Consider the following 19755-nt stretch of genomic DNA (forward strand, 5'->3'; position numbering starts at 1 on the left):
GAGAAATGGGCATGGGGGAAAATCTTATTTCCTAAAGAGAATCATCCTCTGAAAATGTTCAGTATGTGGGGGAGAATATGTTGGAAAGGGCATGGAAGCAGGGAAGTCATGATTGTCTGTATAACCTTGCCTATTGTCGTGGTTACATTGTAAAAGATGCATATTAGTGAGCAAGGGGTGCTGAGGACTACAGTTCTGAATTTCTCAAGGGTTTTTGGAGACCCTTTGAGCAGTGTAGCAGTATCTTTGGATTTACACAAAATGTGACGAGTCTTGTGATATGAAGCCCTTGCATATAGACTGGAGTCATATTGTAGCCTTATTCCTTTGCATAAAATGGGGCTTCAACTTTGTGTTTTCCTTGATTTCCTAACAGCTCTTTGCCATTACAGCAGACTTTTGCATGCCTATCTTGTTTAAGTGTTGCAACAGGTGGCAGACTATTGGCTGCATCTCCCAATTCGCTAGCACAAGTGATGTCATATCCTTGAATTTTAATTGGCTGTGCTCTGTAATATGAAAACATTGCATCCAAGCATTGCAATCTACTTTTACATTCACTCCTTAGGAGCATGTGAGTATGTTCATGTTTGTTGGGCTTGCCTAGTTTCCTCCAGAGGTTAAAGTTTTTACTTACCACAGGTGAAAGCATTTGAATGTATTTATTGTAGGTATATAGTCAGGTTTCACTGCTGGTTTTTCTGAGACTTCTAAAAGCAGTGATTGTCTAGCAAAACTTTTATTTGAAATCCTATTTTGGGAAAGCTTTCCAGATGGAGTCTTTGGGATTGCCTTAAAACAGGGGTAAGGAGTAGGGTGCATATAATATTAAATGTAAGCCATACTTCTCTGTTACTTGTAGCTGAAAAATAGTAGTAGATTTGAACCAGAGGAAAGATGTAGACTTCAATATATCAGTTCCCATTCAGGTCGTCTTGCAAACTCCCCTTCTGTAAAATATGAGTTCATTTATTTAGTTGAGCTCTTGTACATGAGATACAGTTAGGTGTATTAGTCTGAATTCAAGTCAAGACTTTGTGTGTTGTTTCGCAGCATCTGATAAAATGAGCTTCAGCTCACAAAAGTTTGTGCCATATGTGTATATATAGGTGTGTGCATGCATGCACACTTTAGTTAGTGTGTAATGTGCAAATCTACCCTACCTTATTCTTGCATGAGAACAAGCATTACCTTTTTTTTGTATTCCTCTTGTGTCTTCCCTGCACTCCCCTGCTTCAGGTGTATAGGTCTTCCACAGCTAAGTGATGGTTCCATTTTTTTGTTTTTGTTTTGTAGACTGAATCACTCCCAACCAACCAGAACTCCTGAATTTTTCTAAGTCTTTGGAGGATAAAAGATGTGCCATGGAATGATAGCACCAAAGAGCAGCCCAGGAGTGCCACTTGCTTTGACCAGTCATGGATTATTTCTTCCACTAGTTATCTTCAGTACATTCATCTTGGAGAGCCAGGCCTCAGGTAAGCAAAATCTTTACTCTGCCTCTTTATTTTACACTACTTTCCTCTGTGCAGGAAGGGGCAGAGAGAGAAATCATGTGTTTTACACATACTCTATGAGAATGGCAAATGGTAAGCGAAACGCATTATATGAACTCAGCCCTTTTGTATGTATTTGGTTACAACAGTACATATCTTCCTATTTTTGCCCTGTCTCTCTTAACCTTCCTCTTTACTTATATCAAGGGCAGTCAGGCATTTTAATAGTGTGAAGTACAACCTTTGTAGATAGATTCTTATGTAGAACTTCTCTTCATTGTGTCAGTTAGAGCAATTGCTCGTGTAGGATAGTAGTAGAAGTGTTTAATGTATTCTGAGCACTTAACCTGCATGGATATTGGGTCCAATATCCTGCTTCCAGGTCTCATTGAATGTCCCTGTAGTCCAGCACCAGCTTCTTATATGTATCAGTCACCTCTTCTGTTTTTCTCCACCAAGTAAAGAACTGGTGCTGGGCTACAGGGACATTCAGTGAGTTCTGTAGACAGATGTGAAGACAGACTTCAGTTGTTCAAAATATTATATATTATTATTTATTTATTATACAAATAATATATTATTTTATAACAATATAAATCTATTATAGGGAGAGGGATATTATTTTTTGTTTGTTTTTTGTTTTTGGGCAACTGCAGTCTGTCCTCATCTGTCTCATCTTGCTACCACCAGTAAAAATGTAACGCACTCTCCTTAGCCTCAAGCTGTCCAGTGTTCCCTGCGATTTGGTTCTGAAAGATACCATCCCTAAAACTGCAATTAGATATTGAAAAATCTTAATATGAGAGAGTAATTTGTTTGCAAATAATCAACAGACCTGCATAGGGCTATTGAACAGGAATAATAGTAATCTGTGCCACTGTTTACATTTTTTCGGTCCTATTGTTCAGCAACAGTCAGTTACGTTATAGGAAGTAGCACTACTAAGCATTCAGTCTGCCACGGCAGAAAGTGCTGGAGCTGCACTGAATTTCTTTTCCTTCGCATGTTTTACCTGAAGACTTGAAACGAATTGTTGTAGACCAGGATATGACCTGCAAGCTGTATACACAGCTCATGGGACTGCATCATCTGGTTTGGATGTTGCAGCACTTAACACTGCCACTGCTCATCCTTCCACCAGATTTCTGGTTTGTGGAGAACCCCATGGCCATCCCTGGATTTCCGGATCAGGCCTTGTGGGCCTGGATGAGTTGGGCATCACTGGTGTAGACCTATTGATCTAATGTGATCATGAGGTTTGTAGTATTTTTGCCCAGGTATGAAGGTTTTTTTTCTTCTAGGGAAGAGGGAGAGAATAGGAGTAGAGCAGGGGTGGGCAATTATTTTGTGTGGAGGGGCGCTTACTGAGTTTTGGCAAGCCATCGAAGGCCACATGATAGGCAGCTGGGGCAGATAAATATTAATTTTCTAAATTTTTTAGGGGCTCTGCAGGCCAGATAGAATGGCCTGGCAGGCCACATCTGGCCCCCCGGCCGCATTTTTCCCACCCCTAGAGTACAGCCTTGGTCAGCACTGGAACCTATAGAAAAAATGTTTTGGGGGGATTAGGTAGTTAGATACAGTAGGATGTGTGGGAGTGTGTGTGTTGAGATCCTGGTGTAGGAATTAAGAGAACTGCTGAGAAGGAAAGGAGGAGACAGTAGGCTTTGTGGTGCATAAGCAAGGAGGTACACCTGCAGCAGCCTGTCAGCCACGAGTAACATTAATGAGCAAGTGTGCCAAGGAGCTGAGATCCAGACAGATAAATAATGAATACAGGCAACTAGCTTGGAAAAATGGTAGTCTTCTCTCCCCTCCTCCCACCTCAGCATCCTCATTTTGTTTGCTTTGTTTAATGTTTGGGGAAGGAGCTTGGGGACCAGGGGTATTAAGATACAAACGGTTGCTTCATAAAGACACTCTGTAATAACACTGCCTTGAAAACTAGGGCAACTATAACATGCTTGGTAATTGCCACAAATGTGAAATGAATAGTTATGTTTGCATTGATAGAAATCTAGATGCGAGAGGCTCTCCTCCACACAGAAAGAGCTAAGGCAGAGGCTGTGGCTACTAGAGCAATGCATGCAACCTATATAATAGGCCATCATAAGTTGCGTAGTAGCATGGCCATTTCCTGTTTATCATCTATAAACTCTTTCACTTTAGTCCTTAGTAGCTAAGAATCTAGGTCTAGACAAGAACGCATTCTTCCTGCTGTGTGGGTGTATGCAGAGGAGAGATTCATTTCCAGTCAACTAGTGTCTGGTCCCTGCTTTGGTTTTAAATGGATTATATTCACAGAGGATTTTAAATGTTATATAAAAGATATACAAAATCTTAAATCCATGTATATAGAATATGCTGTTTGTCTTGGGCACTTCTCCAAATCCCAATGTGATAAATTGTTTAGTCAAAGCAGGCTATGGAGTGTGGAAAAGGGGGCGTTGAACTTGCAGGGCTCTCATTCAAGTAAACCTTACCTACCGTGGTATCTTGAAAATATCAGTCAAATAAATTACAGCTCTGTGATAAGCAAAGGACCCTTCCTTTTTGTGTCTTTGACAAAGCATATAGCAGAATTTACAGATTTGTTGGAATCTGATAGGGCTGTGCCATGAGTGCTTCTGCTGTGGGCTAGGGATGAACTTGGAGAGAAGCATTGCTGTCCAGCCTGTTGCAAGGGGGATATGTAGTTTGTTTTCTAATCTTTTGGACCTATTCTACCTCCCCTAGGTGGTTGGGTAAAAAGTGTTTTTAGAGCTAAACTATGGACTTTTAAAGGTAGTCTTAAGACTTATCATGGGAGAATTCTTTCCTTCTCCTCTCCTGTGTCCCTCCACATAATTTTTGGGGTGGGGAATTGGGCGAAAGGTGAAAGATTTTTTGATATATGGACTAAAAAAAAGATTTAGATTTTGTTCCGCCTATTCCATTTCCTGGTAGGGCTCATCTAGATTGTGGCCAGAGTATGGACCACAAGCTGGAGGAGGAGGAAGACTACCATTAGTCTCCTCAGCAGGAGGAGAGATTTGCTCTTTTATGAAGTGTGTTTCTTCACACTTTTTAAAGGCCCTTCCCTTGACTATAGCATCCAAATTAGAGGGCCTTGTGTTTATGTCCCATTCACAGCACTCTTTTGTCTGACAGTTTTAATTTTTTGGAAAGGCAACAGTGGGCCATAACTTGTTTGTTAAATTAGGGTGTAGTTCCTGAAACATTCTGAAAACTTCATATCAAACATGATTTGAATGATGCAATCTCTAAGATTGTCTCCAAAAACCTAGGGGATTTTGATGGAAGGATGTAGTTAGCGCTGTTGGTGTGAAGTCAAGCAAACGTAAAAACAGGCCAAGATTTCCCCAGACAAAACTTTTTGTTCTGGGATCCCACATTCTCCTATTCGTGAACTACTGAGAACTTGAAATAATTTGTCAGGGGGGGAGGTAAAGAGCAGGGAGAAAGTTAACTGCTGTTCAAGGGGCAAGTGTAAAGGACTGCCCTCCTCCTGCTTTGATGCCAGCTAATAAGGGTGCAGATAAACATGACAACTTTTGCACGATCTGGCCACAGAAAGCAGTTTATATATAGCTTTGACCAAACACAAGTGCACAGCTGACAGCTTCACAAATGGCTGATTGCGTGAAAATCTGACCCCTCATTGCATGTGGTATCACGATAAAGAGGTTTCAAAATGTAGTGTCTTTTGTAACTTGTCTGCAGAGCTTCCAAGTCTGTCCCTGTTTTCAGAATGGGAGGGGAGTGGGAAAGGGAGTGAAAGGAGTTCATTCTGGGGGCTTTTCAGCCCACCCCAGAGAATGGGGCAGGTATATTGGTGTCCTCCCAAGGTAGGAGGGCTCCAAATCGCCCACACCACCCTTCAGCACCAGCTGGGGAGCCCTAAGAACAAGTTCCCTGTGCCTCCTTCCGCAGCCTCCATTCTGAAAACAGCTGGCACTGGCAGAGAGCCTGGCCTTTACTGTGGGAACCTGACTGCAGGCTCTGGCCCAGCCTCCATTCCTCTCTTCCCTGGAACCAACAGTGAACTTCTGTTTGGTCTGAGGTAACTTAGTAACTCTGAACACATCAGAAAGTTCTGAGTTACACCTGTCTGCACCCCAGTAAACTCATTGTTTGCTTCTAGCTTAAGGTGCAAATCTACCCTGGCTTCTGCCTGATTTTTGGTGGGTTACTCCTTGTGGGTGATGCCACTTACTGTTCTCAGAAAACATGTTGAAGGGTTCTAGGTCAATTGAATTGCTGTGTCAAAAGTTCTCCATTGAGTAAATGTCAGTATCCATAAAGCTCAGGCTTAAAGATGCATTAAAAAAGGCAAGTCCAAATGCATTTTTCATTTAATTTAAAGCCACTTTACTTTGATCACAAGTAAAATATTGTGCAACTGGCTACCTATTTTTTTTTTTTTAAATGAGGATCATCATTTTAAGATGATAAATTGAGCCTGAATAAACTGAGGCAATTCCACACCTGTGTATTGTCCCTGATGCAGATGCAGCAAATGTGGTGCTGTTCCAAGCTTAGTTCAATGCCAAGGTTATAATGCACAAAAGCTCTTGGATACTGTTGAGTGATGTTTGCATCCCACTGAACAGCCAGTACGCTTCCTGCTTTGTCTTGTAAGCACAAGTCCAAGGCATGAAGGGTTTCTGTTGGCTTAATGTTCTTTTGGAATATATACAAAGCAGAGATTTGCCTTGCCTTTATAATGATGAAGATGAAGTTGAAGGTGAATGTAGTAGATATGGAAACAAGGACATGATAGTATTGGCTAGACAGGTGGAACAATATGGGCCTGTTCAACATATAAGTAAATTCCCCCTATTTCTAACTTGCATATATTATGTCAAGGCTAGAGATTGGAGCGTGTACAGATTGGTGACGTGCAACAGGTATAACTTATTCCAAGAGAGGTAGTTAGCCATGTTAGTCTGAAGTCAGGCAGAAGACAGGGTAGAGATTCAAATAACTATCCTTATTGTGATAGCCTGCTTTGTGCATGTCCCTTCATAGCATTTAATGGAGTGAGCTCTGGCTTACAAAAACTTATGCTTCTCTGGTTTAATTAGTCTCCAAGGTGCACCTTTACCCTGTATTCCAGGAGATCGCTGATCAAATGCATGAATGCAAAAGGTGCTAGTACTTGTGGTAGTTGCTTTCATGTGGGAACAGGTCCAAAAGACCCAAATTAGATTGCTGAGACATGCTCTTGCTGATGCTCCTAGCAAGATAGGAAATCATTTAATAAAGTTCTGTTAATCAGTTTGCATGTTTCTAGGGGAAAAGTTAATGCTTTGCTAGCGGTCCTGGATTTATATCCTTGTATCCACTTGAAGTGGAGGGAATGTTTGTGAACTGAATTATTATTGCTACATTCTGATGAGAAATGGGGAATTATTAGTAGTTGCAGAGTCTGGTTCCTAGACACCTAATTGTGGTTCAGCCTTGGGCTACCTTTTGTCTGTCATCCTGTGTAAAGCAGGGAAACAAATTCCTGTGGCTCCTTTATGGTGGGGAGTAAGACCAGCTTCATTTGGTCTGAGGCGTGTGCAGAGTTTTAAAGTATTTTGTAGTGCTGTAGCATTTAATTCAGAAAGATCCAAAGTCAACTGAAGAAAGCTCACAGAGGAAGACATGATCCTGTTTATTTTGTACCCAGTGTTCTCAGTTAGTAGACCTACGGTAGACCACAACTCAAACTGGACCGGCAACTTGAAATCCTCCTTTTTTTTTTCTTTTTTCCAGTAGAGTTGTCCCTCATTCCTCACTTTCAAAGTTCACAGAAGAGACTAGGTGATAATGCCTTCTGGAGGCTGTCAATCTCGGCTTTCTGAAAATACCACATCTGGCAGTAAAGTTCTCCATTTATATTTAAAAAAAAAAAAACCACACAAAAAACTGTATTGGGTTTTGTTTTTTGTTTTTTTAGGGAAGAGGAGAATTCTTGAAGAGGCAGGCAAGACATTTAAAGTGGTAAAATCTGAACTGCATGGCATCCAAAGTGTGACATGATCCATCCATGTCAATTAGGAAGCCTAGCTTAGATGTAAAGAGAATGGAAGGATGATAAAGCATAACTAAAAATTAGCCTTTAGGGCTAATTATACAGTTCTGACTCTTGGAGGACCTGCTGTCTCAAGAGGAGTCTTCCTCCTGTCTCATCATCACACTTATTTTACTACCTGGTAATCATTAGCCTGTTACAAACGAAAATCCTAAATGCAGAGGAGACGGACAAGGTTCTTTGGGTAGATCTGATATCTTTTATTAGACCAACTAAATAGTTGGAAAAATTGTTCTTTGCAAGCTTTTGGGCACCAGCAACCTTCAGGCATGGGAGAGTTTGCTGATGTTTTGTGTGCTCTCCTTTGTGCTTGTATGTATTGGCTTCAATTTTATTCAATATGTCGGTCTATGTCCTTAGACCAACACGGCTACAACCAACAGCCCTTGAGGAAACTTAGTAATTTTAATGGCAGTAAGTAAGCTTTGTATTGTGAGCCATGCTCACCCAGCACAGGAGGAGGCGATCTGCATTGATTTGTGTAGCTGCTCCTTAAAGAATGTGTTCAGTTTCTTCCATTTGAGAAAAGAGGCAAAACTTTCCAGGCGGTTCCTCATAAGGGACACATGGCTGGTGAGGACAAACTAAGGCAAAAAAAAAATCACCTTTCATTTCCTCTTACCAAAGCAAGGGGGTGTGGGGATTTGTTGCATGATTGTGGGTTTGTAATATTTACTGCTCTTCATTTCCTGTGTTCAGAACCGGTATTTCTTCTTGAACCCTTTTCTCATGCAAATAACATAAGGTTCGGAAGGGAAGTAGAGAGATGTGGTTGTTTCCTCTGTACTGGTAGGGAACAGATTTTTTTTTTTTTTTTTTAATGTAGTCTGTTTCCTTACCAAACTTGACTAAAACATGAGTTATTTTACTTGTCCTTTCATCAGATATATGCCATATTTTCTCACATATGATACGAACCTTTTCTCCTCAGAACTGGGATGCTTCTTATTAAGCAGGGAAGCTGTTTTCACTGAAAAAAGAAGCATGCTTGGGTACACTGAGCATGCCATGCAGCTGCCAAGTTGGCTGCTGCTTGTCTGGCTCAGCAAGCTAAAGGGGCAGAGAGTCCTGTGCTAACCTTTTCAGTCATAGCTATTGAATGAGCACTGTGGCTTGTCCCTAAAGTAGCTCATAGTATCCTCATGAGGCTTATGATGTGGAGCTTCATGGAGCTCATATAAAGAACTACTTACACAGGCCAGCTGGTGGCCTGTGGGATCACACTCGCACAGGAATTTTCTGCTGCCTGCTGCCTCACCCATACTGTCTCCTGGGATGGCTTCCTGGACACTTGGTTTCCATATGGGCTTACCCTATTGGCTGTGACTCCGAAAATATCATCCCCCCCCCTTTTACATTCTGCCTTCCAAAAACAAGGTGCATATTTTATTTGGGGGTATGTGGTATATGAGAAAATACAGTATATGGCGCTCTGTGTGTATGGAGGGAAGCTATGAGTATATAGCTATGACTGTAGATATTACTATAGATATAACATGTCCCCAAAAAAGGGGATCTTACTGATTCTTCCCCCCCCCCACCTTGGGGTCCATAGGGAATAGGAGTGAGAAGGAAGAGAGGCAATGAACATTTCAGAACTTCGTTTTAACTTCTAAATTGTGTATGCAGTTGTGCTTGAGCCATTGGCATATTGAATGTGAACAGAGTTTAACTTCTGGTAACACTGTGCTCGCTGGCCTAGAAACCTGTCTTTTTAGAGTAACTCAGAGAGCAACCAGGACCCCCTGGATCAGCTTGTTGGGAAGTTAGAAATTAGAGAGTTTTTAGTTCCTGAGGAAACCCAAACCTTTTGGACCAATGGATGATTGTTGTCTCTTAATTCCTTGTAGACAGACCTGCGTTTTTGTTGTCAAACTTCTGTGGAAGAAGGCAGCATGGTAATATGTAATATGAACTGTGGACTGCTTGACGTGGCCTGCTGGGCCCCCTGTCAATCCACTGACCTTTGTTGTAGAGGAAGGTATGTGAGTACTGTGGCTCGCACCTCTTTAAAAGAATGCAAGGGCACCTCTGGTCCTGGGTCTCTCTGCAAGGGTACCAGAACAAGCACACTGGTGCTTTCTTTGTTCACTGCAAGCCAGGCTGGCAAAGCAAACTTGCGTCACTAGTAAACTTTTTTTGCACATTGTAATCCTGGTACTTGCTCTTCAGTTTGAAAATCTTCCCAAGTTCAGGCTTGTTTCTGAAATTCATGGAAGCACATTCTGACCGTGAAACTTGAGAAAAGCTGCCTTAGCTGGGTAACCCTGTTACATGTCTTTGGATGCTGCCTCATGATTTTGGCTGCCTAGATTGTTTATCTAGGCAGATGAGTCATTCCTGTTAGGTAGTGGTAGATAGGATCATTTCACCCACCATCACTTTTTTTTTATTGGCTTTCTGTCTTCTCTGCCTCTCCCTTTCCCTTTCCCCCCACCCTTTCCATAGTGGCTTGTAGTGGGGGGGCACAGCCTACTGCTGCCGCCAGCTTCTGTGGCAGCTTCTCACTGCTTGCAAACCCCCCACCCCCTCCCGCTGACATCGACATCAGCTTCTGCAGGTGGTTGCCGCTCACCACCCCACCGCTGACACTGTGCCCCCCACAGTCTTGGGAGGCACCAGTTGTTCATGCCCCTTTTCCCCACTGATTCTTTCTCCTCCCAACTTCCTATTCACAAGTCAGCCTCAGTCTCACTGAGGCCAAGTTTTAACACAGGTGAGGAGCAATTTTAGTGTCAGATTACAGGTGCGACAGGTGAGGCCCTCCCTGCCCCACTTAAATAGTGTGCACTTGGCTGCCCTGAAGTGGTAGGATGTGCAGATGAGGGGTAGACATTTGGGTGACCAGATTGGGACTGTACTTACAGACTGTGTCTACAGGAAAAATAGAACCCAGTGATGGAGACTGGGTAGCAGAGTCTCAGGGTACAAACATTTTTGCCATGTCAGTCTCTAAAAAAACCCAGCAAAACCCCTAGAGTCCTTTTCGGACTTATTTTTAACTTCGCAACCAGCTTTTCCCCTCAGGCCCATGAGCTTCTGATTCTACAGGGAGCTGGGTTGGATCAGGAGAGTAAGCAAATTATATACTTCCAGCCTTGAAAGGAGTGGTGTGGAAGCTTTTGAAAGGAGAATGAGTCATCCCTGTAGGTGGAGTGCTGGGTTAGATTTAATTGCAGGCTAGATCACATGAAAATCTGTTGTTTCTGAGCCGAGGGGGAATAAATGAGCCATGCAGCCCCCATTTATTAAAATGATCCTCTGTGAGAGAGAGAGAGAGTGCCAGAGGCGCACAGGCTGAGGAAAAGGGCAAGGGAAAGAGACTGCTTAGTCACAGAGGTAATTCCACATATGTTGTAAGCTTCATTTGCATCCTCATGTGTCTGTGTATGGAAGCTACTAAAAAAGAAGTGCCTTGGTGCATGACTTCCTTCTCTGCAGTCCTGGTGTTCATAATTCTGTGTCCATTTTGTTTTATAAGAGTGGAGCGTAGGACAGAAGATCTCCAGTGGAAGCACATGCCAGAGTTAAGCAGGGGGGTTACAAAAGAGGCTGCTTAAATCTTGCATGCTCTGTTTACTCCCTATTTAAAAGCAGAATGGAGAATTGATCTCTGCAGTATATCTATTACTTCTGGAAGATAGTGTGTTTGGGGTTTTTTGTCCTCTTCTTTCAGCATCTGACATTCCTCTTTTTGTTTAGCTTTTAACAAAGAAAGCAGTTGTCAGCCTAGTTTAGGCCTGAGCACTCTTGCCTTTTTAGAAGTACCTATAAATACCACTGTTGGAGGATGCCTTTTTTGCCTCTTCAGCAACCAAACGGGCAGGGAGCATGGTACTACTGTTATGTGTAAGAGAAGCTAGCAATGAGAAAACTGGGGTGCTTGCTGTCCCAATATGAAGCTGCGTTGGCAATATCCTCTAAAAAGATGTCCTGTTCTCCCTGGGGCTACTCATCTCTTTTTGCTGAGCACTGCTTTCACGCTACCCTGTCCCACTTAAGCACCTTTTGCTACCCATGTACCAGGAACAAACTAAAGCAATGGCCACCTTTTATATTCTTAGGGTCAAGGTTGTCTGCTTTTAGAAAAGAATATTGTTTAGAAAAGAATAAACGGTAGGATCAAGAATATGGAGCTTTTTGCAGTTAGCAGAGGTACAGCAATGTGATAAAACAGAGCTTGACCAATTTGGAGTTATAGGAAGGAGATGGAATGGAAGTTGAAAGAAGGAAACTGGAAAGATGAGCTACTGGGGTGGATGAAGGAGGGGGCTTGTTTTTGAAAGTGTGTGTTTGGGTGCGGGGGAGGAAAGATAGAAGAAGAGAGAGTGAATGATTGGGTTTCACACATGGAGATGCAAAAAGGATCCCAGTAGCTTAAAAAGCCAATTAGTGGCTCAAACTGTAAGCAGTGTAAGTACAGAAATATAGGAGGTGTTTAATTTTAGTTATTCAAGTAGAGAATTAGAGTAGAAGAGATGAGAATTGTTCATCCCAAGGGCATACAATTCTAACATTTAGTTTTTTAATGATTAGTTAAGGTTGCATTAATACAGAAGGATGCATAATTATTCCTTTATAGCAGTGGTGGTTAACTCTGGCCCTGTGGGCCAGATGTATGTGCCACAGGTCTGGTCCACAGGCCAGACTGGGTCCTGCATGGGGGGTCCCAAATAAGACCAGGAATTGGGTCTAGCCCACAGACTGGGGGTTGAACAGTCCTGCTTTATAGCTACCTTCTTGGGAGACTCTGTTCTATGGCTGTGCTGGCAGAGATTTGCAGGGATTGTAAAACTGGATTTGATGCTTCAAGTTCCAAAGTTCAAAGCATGTGCTGTGAAATTAAGGGAGACTCATGAAAGGCTGAAGCCTTTTTATTAGGGGTAGAAACAAGGGCAGGGTATGGCAAGGGAACCAATAACTGGAGATCTGCCATCTGCTATCTTAAGTGCCCAGAAATCATTGCCATAGATAAGTTGGGGAGTGAGTTTGAATGGCATTATGATGACAGCTGAATGTGAAATGAGGAGTAAGAAGGAACTGGAAGGGGAAGCTGGAGCTCTGTTTAAATGGATGTGTTGTGCTTTTACAAAAGGTTCTGTTAACTTTGTTTGCTTTCCAATAAACTCATTGTCAGATGCTTTTTACATGGTCTCTTGTCCATTTTCCATTGGCCACCTTAGTCACTTTTTCTACATTAGGGTTTTTTTCCCCCTGAAACTACAAAAATCCCAAGCATCTAGATGGGGCCCTAGTGTAGATATGTTAAAAGATTTAACGTAATTAAAAAGCCCCTGGAACCTGTCATCGCAAACAAAATTCTAGAATAGACAATAACTTGGCTGTAGGGTGAAGGAAGTTACTTCCTAATGGCACAGGAGATTTTAAAAAACTGCAGCTGACTGTCTTGTTCATGCATCAGCACAAGTAGACGGTCCAGCCAAGAGAATTTTTATGTACTGTTGAAGAATCAACAGAGGGATTCCTGCTTAGGACTGGCTCTACTATTGTGCACCACAAAGATGGATACTACTTTTTCCTTCAGAGAGTTCTGGGGTTACTACCCACTAGCTCATGTATTTCAAATGGTTCATATTTTAGGTCTAATACAGATTGAGAAGGGAGCTGTTTTCATAAAAATTGCTGATGCTATTCAGTCATGTCTTGTGTTGAATTGCGGGCTTGCTGTCCTTGCAACGCAGCTCCATTCTTTAGAGCGAGTAAGAGGACATGGGCCTGACATTTGGCAGTGTCACAATGAATAGTTTAATATTTCCTTCTCTTTCTGTTGTTGTTTTGACTTCCCTACGGAAAGTACCGACACACTTCTCATCAAGCTATAAAATATACTTTTAACGTCAGTCAGTCTGGTTTCAGGAGGCCGGCCTGGGCCCAAAGACAAGCTGTTTTAGAGCAAGTTTCATGTTTCAGGATTGGAGATTTAAAGCATTTAAAAAAAAAAAAATTGGCAAAAATCACAAGACTCAAATAATTTTTGAAGCTTTTTTAATAGCCTGTTGTTGTTGGAGTCTCTTTCACACTGTCAAGTTTTATGCCATGTGATTTTTACCAATGTCTGCAAATGTCAGGGAAAAAAATTAAGCTGAAAGCTGAGACTCACGTGATCATAAGTCTATGCGCTTGGACTGTAAGAATGCCAGATACTGTAAGATGCTCAATGAAAATATGAGAACTGGCAATGTTGAGGTTCTCTTCATGTTCCCTTTGTCCCCTTCTAGCTTCTGGGTGGAGGTTTAATCGCATGGCAGATGCAGCTTACATGTTCTCTTAAAACAGTTAAAACAGTTTAAGCATGCTAGCTAAATCCAAAATTGTCCATTAATCTTCAGCCAGGTTTGCATGCTTTTGATCTCCTTTTTCTTACATATGGCCCACTGACAGATGTTCAGTTAAGGCCATGATGGGATGTGAATTGCAGTCCCAACCGTTGTGCTTCCTGTCATGCCACATGTGCACAGCAGGAGGTGCAATTGTGTGATCAGAGATCAAATCCCAATTGCGCCCTATTTTTGGTGCAGGGGGAGCCTGGGGTCATGATTTTTCAAGTGGCAAGCCAGGTGCCTGGTGCTCCCATGGTTGGGAGTGCCAATCGGCTGACTGGCATGCTTAGGTGTGAGAGTGCATGGGAGCCCTTCAAGGCTCCAGTGCCTTCCCATGGCTGGGAAGGCTGTCAGCTGGTCAGTGCTGGCTATGTATTCAATTGATGGCACAATGGAAACCAGCCACAAAGTTATCATGTACTTTGTATAATAACTGTATGTATGGCTTAATCCTTGTTTTATCACACCATGAATTGGATGATCATTTGGCTGGGTTACGACTTAAAATATGATTAATTGGTTAATCATGTTTTAAGTAGAATGTCTGCCAAGGACCAGGGTTACTTCTCTGGTGCTTACTCGTACTTCTTGCCTTGAAGTCAAGGTGCTTCTTATGGCTGTGCAAAGCTTAGGTCTCTGGTTCGATTCGGCGGCCAAATCTCCAAATCCAAATTGAATCAGGAGACCCATTAATCTCTTCAAATCGATTCAGAAGCCTCTGATTTGATTTGGAGAGATTGGGCCATAGACAGCTTTATATGCTTTTTTTTTTTTTTTTCTCTCTCTCTTGCTACATATCTCAAGGTACCAGGTGCAACTCATGAATGCTGAGATGGTGGGACAGATGGAGTGTCCAATGAGAGTGCAGGGAGGTCCTCTGTGCACTCGCTGGCAGATCTGGAAGTGGATCAGAAGTACTTTTGGTCCACTTCTGGGTCTGCCATGGAGTGTGCGGGGGACCCCCTTGCCCCCCAGCTCAACCACTGGTGCCTCCTGGGTCTGGGGGGGCACTCAGGGTCCCCCAGCAGCTGATCGCAGAGCCAGGGGAGTGCGGGAGGCTTTCCATGCACTAAGTGGCAGACCCAAAAGTGCTTCCGGCCCACTGCCAAGCACGCACCCCCACCCCCGGTACCTCGAGGTACGTAGAAAAAACATAAAGCTGTGTCTATGGGCAAGTCGCTGATTCTCTGAATCGGCATCAAATCTTCAGATTTGGATTTGGCTGAATCAAATCAGGACAGTGATCCAAATCAGCTAATTGAATCACTGTCCCCCAAATCGGACTGAATCCAAATTGAATATGGCCTTCTTTGCACACCCCTAATACTTCTGTACTTTGAAACTGTAGCAGAGAAGTAGACCCATCTTCCTTTTATCCAGCAGCAAGGAGAACCCAGGTTCTCTGTAAGCTGGCTAAGCTCTTGGACCAGACCATTAAGTTTTGCACTACTATAATGCTGTTGGAGTGAACCATCAGCATGGCTGATCTGAGGCTAAGCAATACCACCTGAATAAACTGATCTCTGTTGCAGCGGTTCCCAAACTCTGACACATTGCACACCACCAATTTAAAACAATACAACCTTATCACCAGCAAATTTTTGTCATATAAAGTAATTATAATAAATCTGTTGATGCATACGACTGACAGATTGTCTGTGTACTACTGGTGGTACCCGTACCACAGATTGGGAACTGCTGCTCAAGAGTAGGCTGCTAAACAGTATTGCTGTTCTTAACATGTTGTACAGTTTTTCACCTCTTATCCTTGTGTAAAAAAAAAAGTGCACTTTCCTGGAGGTTTACCTGCTGGTCCTTTTGGATGTTCTCTTACCTTCACTGGTTTTTATTTCTTTTAAGAAGATTTGACTTATTTTTTTTTCTAAATGGCTTTTGTCTTTTGAGGACAAATTAATGTACCTACGAGTATGTGTACAGAATTTACAATTCATTTGCTGTAAGTTTTCCAACCATCTTTATCACCAAGGTAATAGTGCATTACATGGAAAATGTTAGTATTAGTATTGCATTTTTTATGATTCTTCAAAGGCAGATTGAAGAAGTGTCCTTTGTGCTTGGAGTGTCAGGTAATGAGGCTTGGGAAGGTCCCTAGTTCTATGGTCTCACGCTGCCCCCCCATGCTTGTAGGTGTCTGCACTGCTGATGAGGTATCCTGCTGCATTCTTCACCAATTAATTTCCCAAGGGCTGAAGGCTTTGTTCCTGTGCAGTTGTATTGCCCAAATGGAAGGTAACAGTTGTGCAGGACTGTGGTCCAGTCGTTGCCTGGTGTTCCCTAGCAACTGAGAGATGCTGGAGTGTGCTACTCGGGCTTCTCCTGTACAATCTTAATATGGGAAAGAAAACCAGAAACTCCTGAGTTAAACTGACCTGACTGCATCGAGGTGTATGCCTACAACCAGAGAAGATAGCCTTGTGTTTGCAACTCTCAGCATAACCTGCATTTTGCTAGGGTTCACTTTTTTTTAATCGGCTCTTCCTCAACCTCATCTCATCCAAGTGCTGGGCTTACTGAGCAGTGTTTTGGGGCTTTTTTTGTATGCTGAGATCTGATGAAGGATGAGTAGAGTTGCATGTCATCAGCAGGTTGATGGCATTTGAGTCTGTTAGCTGACCTGTTTGCCTTGGCTGCTTGTTGATGCTCAGTGGGATCAAAAGATCATAGTTTCTAGGGTTGGAAGGGACCTGAGCAGATCATCTAGTCTGACCCCCTGCCATGGCAGGAACGATGTTCATCTAACCTCCTCTTAAACAACCCCAGGGTAGGAGCCTGTACCACTTCTCTTGGAAGCTGGTTCCAGACCCTAGCCACCCTGACTGAAGTAGCACCTCCTGATATCTAACCTAAACCTACCCTCTGCCAGCTTGTGACTGTTATTCCTGGTCACTCCTGGTGGTGCTCAGGGGAACAGTGACTCCCCCAGTGCCTGCTGATCACCCTGACTAGTTTATAACAGGCCACAAGATCCCCCCTCAGCCTTCTCTTTTGGAGGCTGAACAGGTTCAGGTCCCGTAGCCTCTCCTCATAGGGCCTGCCCTGTTGTCCCCTGATCATACGAGTGGCCCTCCTCTGGACCCCCTCCATGCTATCGACATCCCTCTTGAAGTGTGGCGCCCAGAACTGGACGCAATACTCCAGCTGCGGCCTGACCAGTGCCTCATGGAGGGGGAGGATCACCTCTTTGGACCTGCTCGAGATGCATCTGTGGATGCATGACAAGGTGCGGTTGGCCTTCCTGACTGCCTCTCCACACTGCCGGCCCATGTTCATCTTGGAGTCAATGATGACCCCCAAATCCCTTTCCGCCTCCGTGCTGACAAGAGGGGAGTTCCCTAACCTGTAGGTATGGTGCCGGTTGTTCCTCCCGAGGTGCATCACCTTGCACTTGGATGGGTTTCAACACAGACTATTCTTGTCCGCCCACCCTTGTAACCTGTCTAGGTCTGATTGTAGCCTGTTGCATCCTTCCAGTGTGCCCACGTCCCCCCACAGTGTCATCAGCAAATTTGAACAGGGTGCTTTTTACCCCCTCATCCAAATCGCTGATGAAGATGTTAAACAGTGCAGGCCCGAGGACCGAGCCCTGCGGAACCCCACTGCCCACGTCCTTCCAGGGTGAGAAGGACCCATCCACTACCACCCTCTGGGTGCGGCCCTCCAGCCAGTTGGCGACCCATTTGACTGTGTGGGTGTCTGCACCACAGCCCCCCAGTTTCTTAATGAGAACGGGGTGAGAGACCGTGTCAAAAGCCTTCCGGAAGTCCAGGAAGACTATATCTACTGCTACCCCTGCATCTAATGATCTGGTGATCTGATCGTAAAAGGCCACCAGGTTGGTCTGACAGGACCTGCCACTGATGAACCCGTGTTGGTTGCCCCTAAGCATGCAGTCCCCCTGCTGGCCCCTCCTGGATGTGTGCCAGCATAATTTTCTCGAACAGCTTGCCTAGGATCGAGGTAAGATTAACTGGCCTATAGTTTCCTGGGTCCTCCTCCCTCCCTTTTTTGAAGATGGGGACCACGTTGGCCCTCTTCCAGTCCTCCGGTACCTCACCAGAGCACCACGAGTGCTCGTAAAGTTGTGCCATGGGACTTGCAATGACCTCGGCCAGTTCCTTTAGAACTCTAGGGTGGAGATCTTCCGGACCGGCTGACTTGAATACGTCCAAGCCCTCCAGAAGCTCCCTAACTAAATCCTCACTAACCCGTGGCCCAGGTGTGCCTCCCCTGGGGCCCGAGGAGGGCCCAGCAGGGAGGTGGCTGTTCTGGTCCCTTCTTAGGAAGGCAAAGAAATCATTAAACATGTTAGCTTTGCCATCTGGTGTGATGACCAAGTTTCCCATGGCGTCCTGCAAGGGCCCCACATTACCCGGGACCTTCTTTTTACCCCCTACGTATTTAAAAAAGGACTTCTTATTGTCCTTAATCTGGGAAGTTAGTTCCAGTTCCATCTCTGCCTTGGCCTTCCTAACTACCCCCCTACATCCCTGAGCAACTACAGAATAGTCCTCCCTGGTGATGACCCCTTCTTTCCATTGGGTGTAAGCCTCCTTTTTAGCAAGGAGACATTCCCGGGTGCTTTTGGTGAGCCATGGAGGCTTGTGTGCTCTCCTGCTCCCTTTGATCCTCATTGGGATTACCTTCCTTTGGGCTTGGAGGATCGTCTCCTTAAGGAGCGACCACTCTCCTTGGACACCTGGCTCCCCTCCCCTCCGGGACCTCAGCGCTTCTCCAACTATCCTCCTTAGCTCGTTGAAGTCTGCCCTCCTAAAATCTAGGGCCGCTGCCTTACTGCGTGCCTTGTAGACCCTGTTGATGGAGGTACAACATCCTTGTCATACTTTTGAGTGAGCAAAGACTTAAAAATTTTGCTGCCTTCTAGTAAAGACTCATAGCATTCAATGTATACCTCTGACCACCTGCCACTTCCTATCAGGCAGGTCATCGTTTCATATTATTTCATGGTTGACTGGGATATTGCAGAGAGGTCTGAGAAGAAGATAGGTCTGCTGTGTATCTATTAACAGCTTGCAATCATCCATCAGAGCTGTTAATTATTTCTATCCTCTGAACTCTTAGCTTCTTAATTAGCTGTTCTTATAGGTGGAAGGGGTTTTTTTGTTTTTAACTTTTTTTTTAAGCGAATACAGTGTTAATGAAAGGTGCCTGGAGAGTGTAGGTCTGCTGCTTTGTAAAATAGAGTAAATGACAGCAGTTCTGAGTTCCTCGCCAGCATTGGTGTGACTTATGTCCAGACTCTGCAGTTCTTTTCTCTCTGGGGCAATGACAGCTTTAAATCAGTGATCAAACAATCTCCTTAAAGCACTTTGTATTTAGAACAATAAGTATTTTGGAGAAAATAGAGCTACATGCATTTTGACTTCTTTCCTGAGACTCGTCATTCGTGGGATCCGGGACAGGCCAGTTCCTTCAGATTCTTCCTCAGTTTCCTTTCAGTCATCAGGCTTCTAGGTCTGGCAAATCAAGGCTTGCAGCCTGCTCGAGAGAATTTAGGAAACCAAAAGCCTGCCCACTCATTCTATCTAGTAAGTGTCTGCAAGTCATTGTATCAGTTCTCTGCACTGACATCCTTCCCCTCCCCCCCCTCCGCAGCACTCAGTCGCGTCAGGATTTTTGCAAGATTCTCTTTATTCCCTGCATAAAGAAACAAGGTAAAAACTTAGGGCCTTGTTACACTTTGCACTGTGAGCTGCACAAATGCCAGTTGTTCATGGTGTGTAGGTATTAGTACTAGTTCAGAGTTTGGAGCAGTCATGCCCTTAGTCTAGAAACCTTCCCCCACCTGCACAGCTGT

General features: G+C 43.9%; 1 protein-coding gene across 5 annotated transcripts in view; it reads left to right on the forward strand.

The window, feature by feature from the left end:
* Nucleotides 1-19755, forward strand: part of SUSD6 (sushi domain containing 6) — a 121402-nt gene that overhangs the window by 55426 nt on the left and 46221 nt on the right. For 4 of the 5 annotated variants that reach the window (XM_090033234.1, XM_090033232.1, XM_090033233.1 and 1 more), the window contains exon 2: nucleotides 1297-1478. In XM_090033234.1, the coding sequence (XP_089889360.1) occupies nucleotides 1358-1478 (121 nt within the window). In that variant the 5' untranslated portion in view covers nucleotides 1297-1357. Of the gene's footprint in view, nucleotides 1-554; nucleotides 575-1296; nucleotides 1479-19755 lie in introns of those variants that run through there. The other variant, XM_090033236.1, reaches the window with a different exon arrangement.

The sequence above is a fragment of the Crocodylus siamensis genome, chromosome 2 (genome assembly GCF_052110815.1).
Source record: "Crocodylus siamensis isolate JL-2025a chromosome 2, ASM5211081v1, whole genome shotgun sequence".
Taxonomy (NCBI): domain Eukaryota; kingdom Metazoa; phylum Chordata; order Crocodylia; family Crocodylidae; genus Crocodylus; species Crocodylus siamensis.